This window comes from Benincasa hispida, chromosome 10 (genome assembly GCF_009727055.1).
Source record: "Benincasa hispida cultivar B227 chromosome 10, ASM972705v1, whole genome shotgun sequence".
Lineage (NCBI taxonomy): Eukaryota > Viridiplantae > Streptophyta > Magnoliopsida > Cucurbitales > Cucurbitaceae > Benincasa > Benincasa hispida.
Window position 1 is genome coordinate 18,904,705 of NC_052358.1, and position 19,913 is coordinate 18,924,617.

The window sequence follows — 19,913 nt, forward strand, 5'->3', positions numbered from 1 at the left end:
ATAAAAGATAAATTCAAATATAAATTGTAGAGAAAAATTCAGAAGTTTTTATTTATTGTGATTAGTTCGATAAGTTGTTAGATAAAATCTAATTTGATAATAAAATATAAATTCAAATATAATTTGGAGGAGAAAAATCAAGAAGAGAGTTCGTTTATTTATAATACACTATATTCATAACTCTATTTTCATTTAAGCTTCAATAATTACACTGTATTTATAAATAACTCCATCAACCACAAAACCTATGAAAGAAGCCTAACTCGTTGTAGAGGCATGGCAAAAAGAGCAAAATTGCAAAAGTGGATATTTATTTGTTTGTCAAAAAGACAAGCTAATGATATAATAAGATGATAATGAATAAAAGGTGATTCAAAATACAAAAAATGACAAAATTTAAATGAAATATATAGCTTGTTAGATGATAATATGTATAAAATATCAAGTAAAATCCTAATCAAAATAAAATAATAATAATAAAAATCTAAATTTAAAATAATAAAAAAATGAATAAAATAATATAAAATTTAAAGATAAATTATAAGTTAGAATCAAAATGATGATAAATAAATTAAAGATTGATTAATTCTGAATAATTTCAAGAGTGGTTATAACTAATTTGAATCGATTAGGGGGAGAAAAATAAGGAAGAGATTAGTTTATTGTAAATCAATTTATGAAGTAATTATCAAAATCTAATTTGAATATTAAAAATAAATTTAAATTCCAAAAGATGGCGAAAATTACAGAATGACGCTCATTTTTAGTTTTGAAATTGGATATGTTAGATTATAATATGATTAATTTGGTTATTAATCAAATTACATTGTATTTATATTCAGGTTATTAATCAAGTTCTCAACTTACACGGTATTTATATCTTAGTTATTAATAAAGCTCTACATTTAATATTTCGGACATACGAATCAACCAAGAAAAAGTCAGGTATTATCAAAATGTCGACTAAAATAGTGACTAAATATAAAATATGTATAATCGAATGTAACATGTACAAAACAATTTAAACCTTCAAAAGTATGAAAAGAAAATATCCGGTTAATTTATTAAGAATAAGTATAAAATACTGAACAACAATTCAAACATTTGAATAAATTTAAAATTTGATTAGATAATTGAAATTTGATAATATATGGATATTTAAATATAAAATTGGTAGAAAAATTTAGATATTTAATTCAAGTAAGATTAATTTGAAGAGTGGTTAAACATAATTTAAATTAATAATAAAATCTACATTGAAACGTTAACTACGTGAGAAAAATCAAAGCGATTATTTTGAGGAAGACGATTATTTTTAGTTTTTCAAATGAATCGATTAGAAGTGGAGAACTAAGCATCGACAATTATCTATATACAGAACCCATTGTTTATGATTCTACACTTATCTTGTATTTGTAGTTTCATCAATAACAAAAACTACGAACTAGACAAGGGTAAAACTGGGATTTGAAAATTCGTGGTCATGTACATGTCATGTGACTTGCCATAAATCTTATTATTTACCAATTTTGATATCTTTCAAAACCAAACCCAAAAATCTACCATACATTCTAATTCCCTTATTTTTATTATCATTTACCGACGTTCGATAATCGTAATGAGTATTGAGACTCATCTTGAAATTTGTAATCAAATTGTCCAATCTAATTGAGAAATGGAGGATGCTTAATCTAATTATGATTGAAAATTACATGAGACCCAATATCTTTCCTATTGTCATTATCATTATCGTTACAGATATTATTAATGTGAATATAAAAATTATGAATATATCATATTTGTTATTAAATTTACCTTTATCGCTACCATTAACGTTAGGATCAAATAGTAATGGTAATAGTAAAATGTGATAGATTCATAATTTTAGATAAATACAATCAAAAGTAATCCAATTATGTTTACAATTCAGACTTATTACGAATCATCCATCAATAAAATCTCATTCCAATTACATCAATTGGCAAATGTGACCTCCATAGATGCAAACAGAATAAACTATGGACAAATAGTACAAACCCAAACTACTGTGGCTCCCAAAACTTCATTTAAGGATCTTATGAACATGTGTAAGTGTGTTTTTCAAAAATAAGATGCAGAATCTAAACTAAATAAAAATTAAATTAACCATTCACAACCAATGTGTAAGTGTGTTTTTCAAAAATAAGATGCAGAATCTAAACTAAATAAAAATTAAATTAACCATTCACAACCAATTGGACAATGAACCCATCACTAATGGAGTAAGTTCATTTGAAAGGACCATAACGGCTATGGTTAAAGAAAATTTCTGAAATATGGAAACGTAAGCACGAATATATTAAATATGGAATTTCTGTTGGTTCAACCAATCAAAAAATTGTACAAAGGGGGGAGATTTTCTATTTCCAACTGTAATTGGATATACATACAAAAGAAAATGAAAATGAAATTAAGATTAGGATTTAGAAGGGATAATAAACATTAACATAATGCTCCTCCTAATATCATCTAACGCAGCATTGCCAAATATACAAATCATATATACCCCAAAAAAATAATAACTATAAGACTGCACAGTTTCCATCGCACGGTGCAGAAAAAAATAGAATCAGCTGTTCTTCAAACTCCTCCAAAAAACTGAAGCTTCTTGTTAGGAGCAGCACACAAATAGTACACGGATAAAACAGAATCACTACTTTGATTTCAATCATCTACATCTTGTACCCATGCCAAACCTGCGGGAAAAAAGAAAAATCCGTAATCAGAGAATAGTTGCTTTTTCCCCTTTCTCTAATTTTAAAAGGGTTCTTTGGACCCACAACTTCAAGTGGATCATGTTCGGAGCTCAAATTATAATAGTTGACATTTCCAACTACTAAAACCTACAATTAACTATAGTGTTGCTATTTCAAATCCCACTTTGTTACATATTTACGATTTCTTATTCATCTTTTTTTTCTCTGTTTGTTACGGTGTTTATTATTTTCTATACAGACTAAAATAGTCTGCACCCTAAACACTATTATAACCTACCGAAGTTCTTATGAGGTGGGAATTTGGTGGGAGGGTGTTAGTGCATGGCACAAGCCTCAACTACTAAGAGGTTTACTTTTTTTTTTCCAACAGAGCAAACATTAAGCATGAAATGGTGAACTACAGAAATAATTGAATGCGAGAGCGAGAGAGACCTCGAAGCACTGAATCAACTGCTGCATTTGGAACAAACAGACCAACTATTCTCTGTCTATCTGTTGTGGTTTCTATACGTACTACACGAAGCCGCTGGTGACTTTGGCGGGCCTATAAAAGAATTATATTACACAAGGTTAATAATGTGGTTAATGCCAATCCATACCATTGAAGCATACCAATTTACCATGTGAATCAAAGAAGATTTATAATTTTTTTCATATTGACAAGATGAGTTAACACAGAATACAGGTCAAAAAGTAAACTGAATGATCAGCAATGCCTACCAAGTTACAATGTAGAAGCGTCTCATGTTGCAGTCACCAAATTTAAATAAAGTTATAAGGAAGGTATTACCACAATAATATTATAGCAATAACATTAGCTCAGACATCTCAATCCACCTAATCTTTATATCTACAAGATTCACACGATGCACAATAATCCAGACTTTTTCTGTAGTTTGTTTTTGCACAATGTAATTTGTTCTTTACGATCGGTTTTTTTCTGTAATTTGTTTTGGACTCCATTAGTTCAGACTTTCGTTTCTTCTTTGCATTCTTCTGTTTTCCTCAAAGAAACCTTGATTTCTTAACCAAAAAGGGGGAGAAACCACTTGAAATGAGAACATGGAAAAATCTTCTTCCATTGTTCCAAAAGGATGATATGAGATGAATATTTCACTCGGAAGTCAAACATACCTGCTTAGAAAGGGCATTTTCAATAGTTCCCCAAACAGGAAGAATAAGGCCACCCAAAACATTAACTTCCTGTATTCTCCTGCCAACCGTACAAAAGTTGCCAAGCTTACAATTTGGTCCATGCATGCACTGGATACAGAGGTAGCAAATTATTGGCGAGAAGGTATAAGTATGAATGTTACTGGCAACAGGAGGAAATGCTAGAGAAATACGAGATAAAAACTGGTCTGACTGTTCATCAAGCAATGACACATTCAAACATTAACGCTGCAATGCAATCGTATAGCAGCAATAAAAATAATAATAATAAACAAATATACTTCAAGTTTTGATTTTCTAAGCAAAAATCTTAATAGAAATGTTTAACATCTAAACCTCTTTCCACAAACAGGGTAACTTAAAGGCCAAGGACCTTAGGAATTCCCTTACCTAAAAGAGGGATCGAACAAAGCGCCCCCACTTTAAGATTGATATTAATCAGCAAATAATTGTCTAACATTGGAAACGCTATGATTTATTTCTTTCCAAATGAACCACAAAAAAGCCTCGAGGCACTTAACCAGAAAATGTCTTTTAATGACCTTTACCTGTTTTGAGGAAATGTCATACTCATCTTCCCACCCATTACGAGCCTTCTCCAAAGATGATGTTTTTCGGTATTTGTTCCGTAACTCAGAGAGAGACATTTCCCTGTGGAGGAAAAGGAAAAGAAAAAGAATAAACAGTTTAAAAAATAAAATAAAATAAAATAAAGAAATATTGGAATGCGATTGCTTAATGCAGAGAAGCTGATGACCACTTTAATTCAATACCTTAGCGACTCCCCAACAGCTGGGCGTACAATTTTATACATTCCAGGAACGGAACTGAGATATTTTGAGAATCAATAGAGACAACAAATTAGATGGGATTCCAAATTAGAAGAAAATTTAACAAGGAAATAGGAGCAAAATATAAGAAACGATGTATAGGAATAACTCTAATGATAAAGACGGAAATTTCTATCGCCATCCCTCCAACATGGAGGAAACAGACCTCTGGATACCATACCAAATGTTCAAGGGTTACGTTTTTCTGCATGCTTTACGTTGGTCCACTTTTAACAATATAAATGCATCAAATAAATTCAATGAATGCCATTCAAAACAAACCAAATCAGACAAGCTCGAAAGATTAGGAAAAAAGAAAAGGAAACCAAATGTTTACATCTGTTATAATTTCTGTCACCATTATTGACATAATAAAATACAAAAAAAATAATAATTTAATTAATGGGCATAAAAAAATTTTATGTAGAACGATAGCAAATACATCTCAAAAGATGTGTTCACAAAAGTTCAGAAAAAAAAATATATCCGAAGTTGCATGTTTTCTTATAAATCATGGCAGGATATGGTGGTGAAAACATCTTCTGAAGAGTTACATTGACTCATTAATCCCAAGCGGACCCATTTCTGGTTGATACCCACCCTTGCATTCAGTTTGTGCTCACTTGATGACACTCGTTTTTCTGGTGTTGTTTATTTGCAACATTGTCACAAGTAGAATTTTTTTTTAACTAAAAAAGTGTTGTACATAAATCACTTCGACAAACACGTCTAGTTCTGGTTTGATTAGCTTTACATTGCAAAACCTCTCCAAGCCAAGCGATTTTTTAAGGAAAAACCAAATGTAAAAGACATTTTCTGAACTTTATTAAGAATAAAACAAGGAATGGAAGGGCATCAAAAAAATATTCCCTAACTAAAACATAAAAGGGCTCTAATCTAGCATAATGGCACCTTAAAGATAATTAGATTCCTTGGATTAACTTAGTAAAATCTATGATCTAGAAACAAACCATACAAAAAAAAGATCATAGAGGAACTTGATACAAAAGTTCTGCTGATGATGAAAGGTTTGATCCAATCATATGTTTCATGAGGCGTTTTGGTGTTCTCACTCCAAAACTTATCTAAATTCTTCAATCCTTGGAACTAATTAATAGAATACAAACAACTACAATGATATTGAAATATGAAAGAAAATATATACAACTAACAAGTAATTCAAGGTACTTGGACCTTCCCTCTCTTGAGATCACTCAAGCCTAAACCAACTAAACCAATGTATGTCTTCCTCCTTTCCCATATACTCTATTTATAAAAATATCCATGGCAACTTTCCTAATAAATTACTAAGGGAAAACAATCTGGATTTTCTAAATAGTGTAAATTCTGAAAACAACATTTTTATGTTTGCAATATACCCAAATTTTGAATTTGAAATTTCAAAATGCAGAATTATATCAAGTCAGATGAAAATGTTAATAAATATAGTATTCTATGTTATATTTTTGTTAAATTAAAATATGTATTGAGTAATGTATTATCTGTTTTTATTAATTTAATGTATTATAAATTATATGATATTACAAAATAACAATTATACAAAATTTTCAACCTAAAACATGCTCAGAAATTAATGATTAATAGTTTATATTCAACCCAATATGTCAACAACTAATTTTATGATTCATATATATATATATATATATTGTCAAACACATTTTACACAATTATTTAAACTCAAATCTAGTTTCTGAATCTGCTACTCAAACACGTGGAAAGAAAGAAAGAAAAAATAAAGAAAAGTAAATAAACAAACCAACCGTGTTTTCATTGAATCTTTTGTTTTTAAATTTTTATTGTCAGGGTGTCTACCAAATAGACTCCAATATGCTCTAGTACTCTAATACGTTTCCAAGTTCTATCCTAACAGTAATAGCATTCCTAATTCCCCATCATTAAAACAAATTGGAATGCTTTCATGCTGTTTTAAGTTGAATGAATTGTAAGCATTATTTCAGTATTGAGTGGGCAAAATATCCTTTGCGTTCTTTATAGTTAGGGTTACAATTTTGTTTCTTGAAGGTTCTAAGTATGCATTTTCCAGTTGTGGGGTTTTATCTCCACTGTTATGTGTACTCATATATCAATGAAAAACTATGAGCTTCATGTAAAAAAGAAAAAGAAAAAAAGAAAAGAGTATGCACTAAGCATTGGGGGAGCCTGAAATACTTATGCCCATTATCATCTTTCCTTGCCAGCTACTTTTTTTTTAGAACAAATGGGAGTAGGGAAATTTGAAACCCAGACTTTGTAGTTCCTAATACACTCATATGCCAATTGAGCTATACTCGATTTGGCTTCCTTGCCAGCCACTTGTGCGCATGACCTACTCATTTAATGTTTTAAACAGAAGGATGCTATAACATTTTCTTTTATTAGCCATTCTCTTATCAGTGCCTATTATTGCCTTTCAAAATCCCACCCACACAACATTCTAATAGAACCCGACTATAATGAAAGCTAAGAGATAATGGAATTACAAGATAAATCAAGATACTTGGATCTTCTCAATCTTGCAATCACTTTCAAACCCTAATTCACTCACCAAAATCTTGCATATCTTCTTCATTCTCCTCTCCCTCTATTTATAACCAACAATTATAACAAACTTCCTGGCTAATTGCTAATACACCCTTAATACTCTAAAAACTCCCTTATACCATTCCTATTACATTCATTCACCAGTCCTGTACTCCAATCATGTATACGTATAGCATGGTATAACTTATGAAAAATAGTTTGGCCCAACAAAGGTCTTAGCCATATTCTCATTTCTTAGACATATGTAAAAGAAGCATCCAATCCATTGACATGCGAAAGACATGATATTAATTATGAACATATCAAAAATGTTAGGACATTTCTGGTCAAAGGAAAATCAAAGTGCAAATTCGATGGGTGTAAAAAGAAGCACAATAAAATAATACCTTTCAAAGGCTAATATGATGTGGCATCTTCCCAACCAGTCCCTCCTGGATTCATAGAATCCATCATTGGTTGAACCAAGCCCATCCTTTTGCTTCTCATCAAGAATGGTGCTTGCAGACTGACATGCACAGAAACATAAGAAATCAAAGATGTAAGCCTAGTGAAAGAGAAACAAGCAGAAGAAAGTATTCCCCATCTTTCTTTATTGCACTTTCTCTAGGAGCATTTAGGGAAGCCTTTGTGCTAGTTTTAGTTTAGTACTCCCTTTTCCATGCCCCATAGGTGGATGGGTGACTACCTGCTACAAGTTGCTCTAGGTTCAAACTTACCCAGGGCAGAAAGCTACATTTTTCGGCAATAAATTGTACCTAGCCTATTGTGTATGATATAACTATCTATTTCTGAAACTATCCTTGTCTTCAGGCATTTCCCTATTGGAGTTTTTTTCTCATAAATAAAATTCTAATGTCCTTTTCCTTTTGGGTTTTCCGGAATCGGTTGCTAGTCTTCCATTTCTGGAGTGGTACTCTAGTTGCATACAATTGTTTCCAAAACACGCATATAATAAATAAATATATTTTGCAGATTTACATGGAAGCATCAGTTTACTGCATTCCAAGAAGATGTCTATCAACTTGTCATTTTCATATTACATATCAACTAGGAGATACTACAAACCATCTTGTTTTCTTCGATTCATCAATCATTTTTCTTATAGAAGTAACTAAAAAATGAAAAACTACAAGCACGGGCGTAAAAAAAGCCAAGCCCACAAAAAGAGACATCCCACTAGAAGAAGGGACTTCAACAATGCCAAAGAATGCCTATAGAGTAATTACAAAATGTCTTCAAAATCGGAGCCCACAAAGAAACATGATAGCACACAAGAGACCAAATTTCACAACAGTCCCTATCCCTCCCTCTAAAAATCCTATTATTTGATTCATCAATCATGGGATTGGATATCTTTCAATTTGTTCAAAAGAAGATAGCTATCAAACAAATATCATCATAGTAGTCATAAATAAAATTACAGTGCGTACCTCCCAGGTCATACCACGATCCAAAGAGAAAGTAAACAGCATAGTTGATGCCCCAGAAACCGGATCAACATGAACTGTCTGCAAGATAATTGAAATTAATTTCGTCGGAAACAGAAAACTGATATATATATATATACATGTATGTGCGTGTCTGTGTATATATATATATGATGAAACAGACAGAAAACTGATAATTGACGTGAGGAAACAGAAAACCTTTGGACTTCCTCTTAATTCAATAACATTGGCTCTCATATCAACAATTCCAGAATCAAGATTCCCTTCAATGCGTGCTTTCTGAATTAGAAGATCCAACATGCTGACAAATAACTCAAAAATCCTGTATAAAGATGTCAACATTAATGATATAACTCGGCTCTAATGTCCACATGCATATTATAGTAAATCATAGATCACAGACCTATTCTGAATCTCAGGCGGGAGGCCCAAAAGTCGATTAAGAAAACGTCCAATATCATTCATGTCTGACTCAACAATACGACCAGAGGTCTTTCCAAAGTCCTTTCCAGTCCCTAAACTCAGAAATAAATACTTGAAATCATAACCAAGTCGATCAAAATTGTAATTTATATAGCATAGCATAAGGTACGGAGGCGAGAAGATAACTAAATAATATTTAACCACACACAGACGGATTTTCACAGTAAAATTCTAGTCAACTGATCTTTCCATTTTTCAATTTATTTGTCTAGTTGTAAAAGGGTAAGAAACCCTAATTTTCAGAGAAAGAAGAGAAGGTTGCTGGGAAATATAATTTTCTATATTGCAAATAACTGAAATAAGAGAAACAGAGGTTACATATATGTGCAAAGCAGACCATACGTTGCAACTAGGAATAGGATCCGAATGAGGACAAAATACTAAAATCAAAGACAAAATAAACACAAATAATTAACAATATTAATAACATGTATTAACAAGTTGTGAGAACATAATGTTCACCAGAAGGTGGAATGGAGACGAGAGATGCATGCAGAAATGAGAAGTTACCAAGTACAGTGTCCCTAATTATTCCCACAGAATTAAGAGCAGCTTTTGCATTCTCAATAAAATCGCGGATTGTATCAGGTTTCTCAAATGAGCAACCAGGAGGTTCAACGGGCAGGGCATCCTGAAAGTGAATTTGTGTTATTAATTTTAATCTGTTCAAATGGAAACATAGGTTGCGAAATAACAATAAAAATAAAATAAAAATAAAAATAAAATATAGACCTGCTCCATTATTCCTCTATACATCATCGTCAAGGCCGTTCTCCCATAAGCACTGTCATAATTGTATGCACTTAGTGACAACCCGGCCCTGCATGTAAATGTGAAATATCATTAAGGAAAAGAAAAGAAAAAGAAAAACCACTTCAAGCATTGATTAATACAAAATTAACAAAGACTTCATCAAACTAATCCAACTAACCTTCGATCTCCTTGAGTTAAGGCTCCAAGCGATTCTAATCTCTTGGCAACAATTGATGCAAACCTGCGTTCTCCACCGAGATTCGTAAAAAGTAGCCTACAAAACCATTCACTAGATAAATCTTATGCCAGTCCAACAAACTCCATAAATACAAAATCGTCAATATCAAAAACATTATGCATCAAAACTATTACAAACCACTAATGTACGTGCATTTTCACTTTGGATGGAACTATTGATAAAATTAACTTTAAATAAAAATAACTAGCAGAAATATCAAATTAAATGGCACTGACATGATAGGGACAAAAAGTTCATCCACTAACAATAACCATCCACTTCCCATTTGTAATAAGGGTCCATGAAAGCCCAAAGAAAGTGAAGAGGAATGATCAAAGGAAGGCAATAAGGACATTGTGCTTTGTCCAAAACATGGTAAAGCTGCATAAACAAAGCACAAAGGGGCTTACCTCCCACCCACCAATCCTCCCAAAGGGGGGGAATCTTTGAGCTTTATCAAACCAGTCATTTCACATTTTAAGTGGACAAAGGAAAACACAAAGCAATAGTAATCCAGAGGTTTTTGCTAAAACTCCTAAATCCACGACCTAAACCTACTAAAAAGTGTGCAGATAAGAGATAACACTTACTGACCATGATCCTATAACATAAAATACTAGTTTCTATGTAGAATGCCACCACCATGTTGCCAAGAAATGCCAATGTCCAAACCTCAACCCCATTCGCAAGAAAGGAAGGTTTTTGTGACATACTCATTTGGGGAGAAAGGAACAATAAAATTTTCAGAGGGTTCGAAAGACCTGAGTGAGGTGTGGTCTAGTATTAAGTTCAATATCTCCCTGCAAGTATCTGTGACTAAGTTTTTATGTAATTACTCGTCACGTTTTATTTTGTTAGATTTGCCTCCTTTTTTGGGTTCTATCTCTTTTAGACCTTCGGTATCTTTTTTTTCTCAATGAAACCTCTAACCTAGCTGGGCAGGTTAAGGAATGAAATAGTATTTTAAAACATTTGCACAAATTGGAGCTATCAAAATGCAAAAAAAAAAAAAAAAAAAAAAAAAAAAAACAATCAAAACTAGAGGTGCTTTGGCTGGGGAATTAGTTGAAGTTGAAGTGCAAGCATCTCTTGTAAAAGGAGAAGAAAGGAACTACTGCTACACTGGCAACTACACTTGGAGTGCGTTAAGGTACACCCATTAAAGTAAAGGAGCCCAACCAAGTATGCAACCAAGTAAAATTTGTCAAGAAAAGAACTTAACTTTCTTCCGGATCTTTATCCTCCATAAGACATCAAAGACATACTTACTAACGAAAACCAAACAAGAAAGAAACAAAGTCCCCCGACCAAAGAAGAAAGTCAAATATAGAACGATGCCTAAGGGAATACAAATGATAAAGGTGGAGAAACACAGAGTAGAGGGCTCCATCTCCACCCATTTATCCTCCCAAAAATACATTTCCTTACCCTCCCCACAACACAAAGAACAAGATGGGAGAAAGAGGGAAGCTCTGAAGATATGTCCTTCCAGAGATTCTGGAAACCCCACTCAAAAGCCAATCAAATGGATGAGGATCATTCTTGCTAACAATAACTCTATGCCATTAGGAATCTAACTCCAAGGGGGAAATGCTACAGCCGCTTAGCCAACAAGGCTTTGTTACAAATCCTTAAATTACCAATTTCCAGACCCCCCTACTCATCAACTTCCCAATGGACACTAAGTTGACTAGATGCCGTTCTTTTTCCTTCATCAACCCCTTCCCACCAAAAATCATACATGAGCTTCTCAATACTTTTGCATGTTGAACAAAGGGCTCGCAAAAGAGAGAGATGATAAATAGGAATGCCACTCCACCGATTTAGCCTACTCTCCTTAGAAAGGGTTGTCCCCAAGAAAACAATCATTTTTGGACTTCTTCCACCACAGGATTTCAAAAAGATGTACTCGTTTGGTTGTCACCATAGGAAAGCTCCAGATGAGAACAATTACCCTGGCCTCAGAGCCTAACATAGCGAAATCTCCAACTTGAGCATCTTCAGCTCTAAGCATCCCATTAGTATTTTGTGATCCAATGATAGTTTAAGCATCACCATGATGGGACACCAAACTTGTCTCAATCTCCACTGTAAGGATGCATTTTTGTTGACTGCCAAGGTGTATAGACAAGGGAACTGTTCACCAAGAGTGGTCTCACCCAACCAACAATCGTCCCAAAATGAAGTGTGGGCTCCATTGCCCACTTTGTAAGAAACTCTGTCGTGAATAAGCCTCATAAGAGTCAAAATAGCTCTCCATGGCCCTCTAATATGATTGGGAAAGGTGCAATTCGGCCAAGCTTTCAATCGAGAAACACCATATTTGGAATCAATAACATGTCTCCATAGGGCATTCTCTTCATGGTAGTACCTCCATATCCACTTAGCAAGAAGAGCATGATTTGGTCCTTGAACTTCAAAATAGTCTAATAGATGATAGGTCCCTAAACTTTCAATTGTGTGTCTAATGCATCTTTGAAAATTTTAAAATTTTAAAGAATTAATTAATCTATTAGATATAAGTTTGAATTTAATGTCTAACCTAATGGAACCTCAATTCATCTATTAGATATAAGTTTGAATTTAATGTCTAACCGAATGGAACCCCAAAAAAATAAATAAGCCACAGTGGTGTTGAACCACAAATTTTTGTACCCCTCTCTTAACGTCTCGGCCAGAAAGAAACATTTCTAAGCCTACTCATAGTTCAAAAAGCAGAATAAAAGCAATCCCGAATATGTTTAACAAACTTCTAATGTATTTTAGCAAGGAGGGGCAGTTCGATACTCTAATATTCAACACTGCCAAACTAACACGATCACAAAGTAAAAAATGAAAACTATACAAACCAGTGGTATCAAAAGCACCTGTATTCTGGTGCTGAAGCTTGATTAGAGCGATGAGTCCGTCCAAATTGTTGAATAGCTCGATCAGCACTCCAAGGGAGTTCTAAAGTAAAATGAACTCTTCTTTTCTGTAAGGCAATTGCCAAAAGCAACAAAATTTGAGGAAGACCATCGGTAAGTAATTAATAAATATTGATAATTTTATACATATAATATACTCATCCAAGACAACTTAATTACCCATACAAGTTCAATCACTGGTGATAATGTTCAACTTATTTACACAGAAATTCAGTTACCCCCTGAATTCAGTCACTGCCACTGGTGATAAAATTCAACTTATTTACACAGAAATTCAGTTACTCTTCCAAGCAAGTATGCATGAGAGACAAACCTGATTTGCAGCTCTTCTGTCTGCCTGCAGTGAAACACCAGCAGATCCAGCTTCAGAAATGATAGCAACAAACTTCTTACCATCCATAAACAGTTGTTTCTCATGCATATTGACCATCTCCATAGCCACATCCTTCCTACACATTGATCAAGTTATAATAAAGCTGAACTGAGTAATAAATGAGAATTTAAAAAACAACAAAGTTAAAGCTCACGAGTTCCGTGGCTGGTAAGTAACACCCTTTCCATTGGGGGCCCTTACAAGCATTCCCCTTCTTCCGGTTATTTCTGCAACCTTATCAGGGCCACCAAGCTGGAACAGAGTTTTATCAATCATTAAAGTACTGATCACGAGAGCATGGTATACATGGGCATGCACGACATATGAAGATATGCTATAATTTCAAGCAGGCATAAAAATGGGGTAGGCAAGCACAAGTGTTGTAACAATAATTCACTCCAGTCTTCGTCAGAAAACAAAACTTCACTACGCAATAATTGTAATGTTATAGGTTTCTTAAGCATTAGTTTCTTCTGCAGGAAAGTTGCAAAGGATCTCAATACAACACTGCGTGGCTGGGTTTGGTAATCAAGAGGATAAGAGAACTTAGGGGCTTAACAGGGGTTTTACTGTGAAGTCTCTTTTGAATAATATTATGAGTGATAAAGATTTTTTTTAAAAATAAGGAACAGGCTTTTCATTATCAAAAGAGGAATATAAAAGGAAGGGAGTAATAATAAATTTTTAAATCCTCTTTTCAGTAAACAAATCCAAAGTTCTGAGGAAATTTGAAGTTTTCCTTTGGTTGCTAGCCAATGAAAAATTGAGCAGAACCTGTAATTTGCAGAAAACTGCCAAAACTGGTTTGAACCTGAGACTGAATTCGTGTGTGACTTCCATACGTGCCTTTTTATCTTTTTTTTTTTTTAATAACAAAGTCAACTTTCATTAAGATAAAAATGAAAGAATATACTGACATACAAAAAATCAGTCCACAAACTAAAAGCCCAACTATAAGAAGGGAATCCAAAGTTTCGAGGAAATTTTGAAGTTCTTCTTCAGTTGCTAGCCCATGGAAAGTTGAGCACAACTGGTAATGAACCTAAGTCCGGCTTAGTGTGTGACTTGAGACGCACCTTTTTATCCTCTGCTTTTGCTGAATTCTACTAGAACATTTGTTTTATTTTCAAGATTAATTGTGAGGATCTCAATGCAACCTCCATCATGGAGCAGCTATGCTAGAGAAAGATATTTTAGTGTACCAGACTTTATGATTTTTTTTTTTTTTTTTACTTTTTATAAACAATCAAGCTATATTAAAATAAAGCAAAGTACAAAAATGCAAAAAAACAAAACAAAATAAAAAGAACAACAAAGGGCAGCAGCAAAAACTTGAATGCCAGAATTATGATTAACTAAGTTTGGCAAGAAGTCTGGGAAGTTCAATGCAACAAAGGATTGATAAATCACTAACCAAAGGTAACAAACAGAAACTTATAACTGAATTAATGCAAACAGAGCAATGAACAATGAACAGAAAATCGTGAAAACATATAAATATGCACTTCAAATGAGAAGGTCTAATAAACTTTTCTAACCAGCTTGAGACACTGAGAAATTTCATTCTCGCATACTACCAAAGGATAAAGAAGATAAAACACCAACCTGATCAATAATATCATCCAAAGGATTGTTTGGAAGATTCAATGAACGAATAATTGCCAACAAATTAGACTTACGATCTGAAGCAGCATCATACCTAATAGTAAGACAAAGAAAGATTAACTTCACGTGATATTTACAGAACTGGATTCCTGTAATAAGACTTCAAGCAGCCTTCACCATTTTTTTTTTTTGTTGATGAAAATGTGAGGACTGCTGATAGTCTTATTTATTACAAGGATTCCTCACAGTTACAAAAGAGGAAACAAATAAAATATCAAAACCTTTTCAAAAGTTCAGCTATAACAGCTTTTCTTTCTTTAAGATACTCATCTGTCTTCTCCTTGCAAGATTCACATGACCATTCTGCAGTTTCTGTATCCAAGAGAGGAGGGTCGAGACAGGCAGGATGAAAAAATTGCTCACAACAGGAACATCGAAGTAATTTTTTCCTTTCCTGGAAAAATGAATGTAAGCCCGACAGCACAGTAGTTTCACTCAAGGTCTCAACCCATCAAATTATCTCAAGGATCTTACCCCTTCGGCATTGCATATCTCACAAATCTGAAACTCATCATCTGATTCGGTAGATTCAGCAGCAGAATCAGCTGCAAGAATGATATTTTGAATACAAAGTAAATTATTAACAACAATATAAAGTTGAATAGAAAACTAGAACTAATTCTGGATTTTGTCCCAACAAAAACAAGATGCAATGTCATGTAAACGGATTTTCTTCCAGAAAATGGATGCAGATGAGGGCATAACTCTCACTATTATGCAGAACAAGAGGAACAACCTAGATAAAATATTCGTGCAAGAGCACAGATGCAGTCTTCCTTTTTCTTTTTTGAAACGGAAATAGAACTTTTCATTGATATAATGAACAGAGCAAAGCTCACATTACAAAGAGACATGAACCAAATAAACCACTAAGGATCAAGAGATTCGCTCAAATATCTCAACTAGGTTGACATATCCATAGCACCTTCATCATATCTAATGCAAAACGAGATTTTAGAGATTACAATAGATCTAAAATACTTGATTACATAGAAAAAACAAAAGTATTCCAATTGAGGCAAATATCCTGAATAGATAATCTTCAAAGAGCCAGTCTTTCAGCAGCAATTTAACCAGGATTTAGAAAGAAGCCTAGCCTAATGCGTGAAGGCAGTCAAACGGGAACTTCCCCCTTTTTTCTTCATATAGAAGCTTTTCCATTAAGATAACATTTGGGCTGAGAAACATCCTAAATTTTTCCAAATATAATTGTGGATTTTGGCAGGTGGTGGGCTTCTTCCTGATGTATGTTCTCTCCTTGTTTTTGTAATTACAGTACATCCATTATTCACAGTATTTGGGGCCCCTTTTTGCACTCTCTTGGCATCTGGAGGCCTTAGTTCCTCTTCTTTTTGTACTCCTGGTTTTTTGTTAACAAAAATGTTTCTTATTCAAAAAGAAAAATGTCGTGCAAAAAAAATCAAAGCATCTATGAACTAAAGGGGAGAGATGTGATAGAATTGATTCTGTTACATATCTAATGTTTTCTTATATAATTGTGATGTTTTTATAAATGTCAATTGAGGGTCTTGTTTTTCTAACTACCTTTAGCAAGAGCCGTCCTATGACTATCAAACCCAATTGTTCGCTCTTACTAGAGTAAAAGTTTCTTATCCATAATACATAAATGTACAAAAAGAGAACAATAAAATAACATACAGCATATGCCGTAGATAGGTAGGACATAATCATTTAGACCAGTTAATAAAGATCCTCATAAAGCAATTAATAATGAACTTAAACTGGGATGAATGATAATAAGATAAACTTTTCCACTAGACAAATGTACCAAATCCATCAGAAAGAAAAGGACTATATATAACCCACTTTCAGATTCTTCATCACTTTCGACATCACTTGGAGGTTTCCACTTTGCAGCCTTCCTTACCCTCCCATTTAGTGATGTGCCAGGAGTTGCCGAGTGTCTCTTCCTTTGAAGTTCCTTGACACTTCCCTCCTCTAAAGCAAGATCAATAATGAAACATCACAAAGATGGTGGAAAAGAGAAGAAAAAAAATATGACTACATAAGCCCCACATACCAGGTAGGGTTTCGGGCTTTTCAGGCAAAGGGTAGTTTTCTTCCACAAATTTAAGCAATAGTTCTCGAGGTCCAGAAACAAAATCATCAAGCTCAAGACCCTGTACAAGAGAGAATTTAAAAATATCAAAGTAGAAACTAGAAAGTACAGTATGTCATCTACATAGCTTTAATGGAACAAGAACGCATAATGACATAATGCTATGAAACAGACATATTTTGTCACAGCTTCCTCAGTGCGTGTCTCTCCAGTACTTTGCAGACCAATGACGACACACTTATCTTCCAATAATGCTTGCTTAGCTAGTCTAACAGTAGCAGGAACCTTGGCAGACATACACATGTGCCTGAAGAAACGCTACAAAAGGAAGAAATTTTGAAGAGAGATGATATAGAACATTAAACTTCTTAAACACACTTCAATTAAATTAAAATAAATAAAAATATAAATAATTCAACGTAAAGAAAAATTCAACTTTTAAGGAAAAACCCAACCAAATATACCTGATGGCTTGCCCAAAATAATCGCCAAAGTTGATTGGCACTAGGCTTGTCACTAGTAACATATGCACTTGCTGTCATCAATTCTACCCGCAACTTTGCCCAAAATTCAGCTGCTAGTGTATACATTTCCTAAGTAGAATATAGGACGACAGAGTCTCAAGAGGCCATAATAAAATCCATAAAAGAAAGATAATTAATCAGATTTTAAAGAATAAAAGATGGGAAGCGTTAGAATCGCAGATTCCTATCTAACAGAAGACGGTCAGGTTAACTTCATGCAATGGTTATGTTTCATTTTCGTAGCACAAAATTGTAGGCACGCATAGACTAACAACATGGGAAAAGGTACGTCCATTCCTCCTTCCTTTCTAAAATTAGAGGAACCAATACACTGTACCATCATCTCAGCTTCTAATGGTGCTTCCACAATCTCAAATTCGGCTCCTCTGTAGCTAAGCGTGCGGCACAAATACATACCCCTGGAAGTTTAACTAGGTAAGCAAACTTTTTGAACAATAAACAAACTTTCAATTGATAGATGGAAAGGAAGAAAAATGTTCAAAGATTCAAAACTCCAAAATGGAGAGAAAAAAGACCAACAGCCAAATAAAGAACAAATCTCCAGTTATTATAAGAGAATACGACATTGACAAACAAAGCACATAAGGTCTTGACAAAAAACATGAGCCAAACGACCAAAACCACTCCCTTCAAGCCGCAAAAGCTGCACGAAACTACTGACCAGAAGAAAAGAACGTCTTGAGGCCTTTGATGAGAGCATAAAATGAAGAAAGTAAGAATAAAGCTTGCCTTGCTTTCATGTCCATGGCAACAAGTTCTAAAGCCCCAACACCCCCTCTCTCTAGTGCACCTGCAGAAAATATAAATCAGAATTTATCACTCTGAGAAATAGATGTATTGCATATTTATCAGGATTATTGATATGGATAAAGTGGGAAAGAGAGGCTAGTTCCGTTTTACGCTTCCTTGATGCTACAAAGTTTGTGAAAGTCATGCAATCTTTTCTAATAAGAAAGAGAAATTTTAATAGAGAAAGGTATTAAAAATAATGGTCAGAGAAGGTAAAAAGGCATCCTCAAACTAGGGGTGACAACAAATACTTACGAGCAAAAGATAAAACAAGATCAAGAGAACACATTCCAAGTAAGAAGTGATTAAAAGCAAATAAGAGCCACATATAAATGTTTATATAGCAACACTTCAAAAAGGCACACACCATCTTATTGCCTGAACATGAAAATCTTTGCCTCACTTACGCATAGATATTATGCCAATATGAATGCAAGTAAGAGGAGGGGGTTGAAAAGATGGGATTCTGAAGATCTCTAAATACCCGTCAGGGCAATAACTCCATGGCTGGGGACACTAAACATGCCCAACTCATAGTCAATTTTCTAAATAAGAGAGGATACAAAGTAACACGTGGCAAGCATTACATCGGAAATCCCTGTCCATCTTTATTGCTGTTGACTCAATTCCTACACATTTCCTAGGTCAAATGAATGAGCATAAAGCCATTAGTAAACTAGATAGCTACTAGATAACTATATAGCAACCACAGTAGTAAGCAATCTCCTTCAGGTTTTTCATAATTCATGAACGCAGGACCAAGATTTCAGTACAGAAGTGGATAATGAGGAAAGGAAAACTTATATTTACGTAGGAATTATTCAAATACAAAATACAAATAGTAGTCAAATTGGTTTAGTGAAGTCCTAAATCTAAAGATTCAGTTGATATAAATTAGACCCTTTTTTAAATATAAATTAGACCTTTTAAAGCATTAAACCTGTCTGCTATTGATTCAATGCACCAAAATGCATCAGCAAATATTTACCTATGTGAGCTTGTATTATATCAGTCAGCACTATCTTGTTTTAACAAACCAGTCTCTCAAACTCAATAAACTCTCTTCTATGGATTGTTTAGCTCCTCCCAGAGACAATGCCTTCATAGTTCAAATCTTTCTTTGTTTTATCATTAGAACATATGAGAGAAATCGTTACAAAGAAACATGAGCCGATTTCCCATCGACATGTTCATAATCATAACTTTCAAGAGCTAGTTAATTCTGTTGCCACCTCCTGGAGTGCATCAACCAAGATACATAATTACAGAGTACTTTTCTTCCACCTTGCCC

At 33.7% G+C, this 19,913-nt stretch overlaps 1 protein-coding gene across 4 annotated transcripts in view; it reads right to left on the minus strand.

The window, feature by feature from the left end:
• Positions 1-2,314: 2,314 nt before the first annotated feature.
• Positions 2,315-19,913, minus strand: part of LOC120088088 (protein FORGETTER 1) — a 26,425-nt gene continuing 8,826 nt past the window's right edge. For all 4 annotated transcript variants that reach the window (XM_039045140.1, XM_039045143.1, XM_039045142.1 and 1 more), the window contains 24 exons: positions 18,563-18,623; positions 18,150-18,231; positions 17,753-17,881; positions 17,463-17,606; positions 17,250-17,349; positions 17,036-17,167; positions 15,683-15,753; positions 15,430-15,602; positions 15,149-15,242; positions 13,698-13,795; positions 13,484-13,619; positions 13,111-13,217; positions 10,184-10,279; positions 9,985-10,072; positions 9,763-9,883; positions 9,173-9,284; positions 8,968-9,091; positions 8,752-8,829; positions 7,708-7,826; positions 4,703-4,756; positions 4,478-4,580; positions 3,891-4,019; positions 3,189-3,300; positions 2,315-2,735 (listed from right to left, as the gene is read on the minus strand). In XM_039045140.1, coding sequence (XP_038901068.1) covers positions 2,704-2,735; positions 3,189-3,300; positions 3,891-4,019; positions 4,478-4,580; positions 4,703-4,756; positions 7,708-7,826; positions 8,752-8,829; positions 8,968-9,091; positions 9,173-9,284; positions 9,763-9,883; positions 9,985-10,072; positions 10,184-10,279; positions 13,111-13,217; positions 13,484-13,619; positions 13,698-13,795; positions 15,149-15,242; positions 15,430-15,602; positions 15,683-15,753; positions 17,036-17,167; positions 17,250-17,349; positions 17,463-17,606; positions 17,753-17,881; positions 18,150-18,231; positions 18,563-18,623 — 2,495 coding nt within the window. In that variant the 3' untranslated portion in view covers positions 2,315-2,703. The remainder of the gene's footprint in view (positions 2,736-3,188; positions 3,301-3,890; positions 4,020-4,477; positions 4,581-4,702; positions 4,757-7,707; positions 7,827-8,751; positions 8,830-8,967; positions 9,092-9,172; positions 9,285-9,762; positions 9,884-9,984; positions 10,073-10,183; positions 10,280-13,110; positions 13,218-13,483; positions 13,620-13,697; positions 13,796-15,148; positions 15,243-15,429; positions 15,603-15,682; positions 15,754-17,035; positions 17,168-17,249; positions 17,350-17,462; positions 17,607-17,752; positions 17,882-18,149; positions 18,232-18,562; positions 18,624-19,913) is intronic.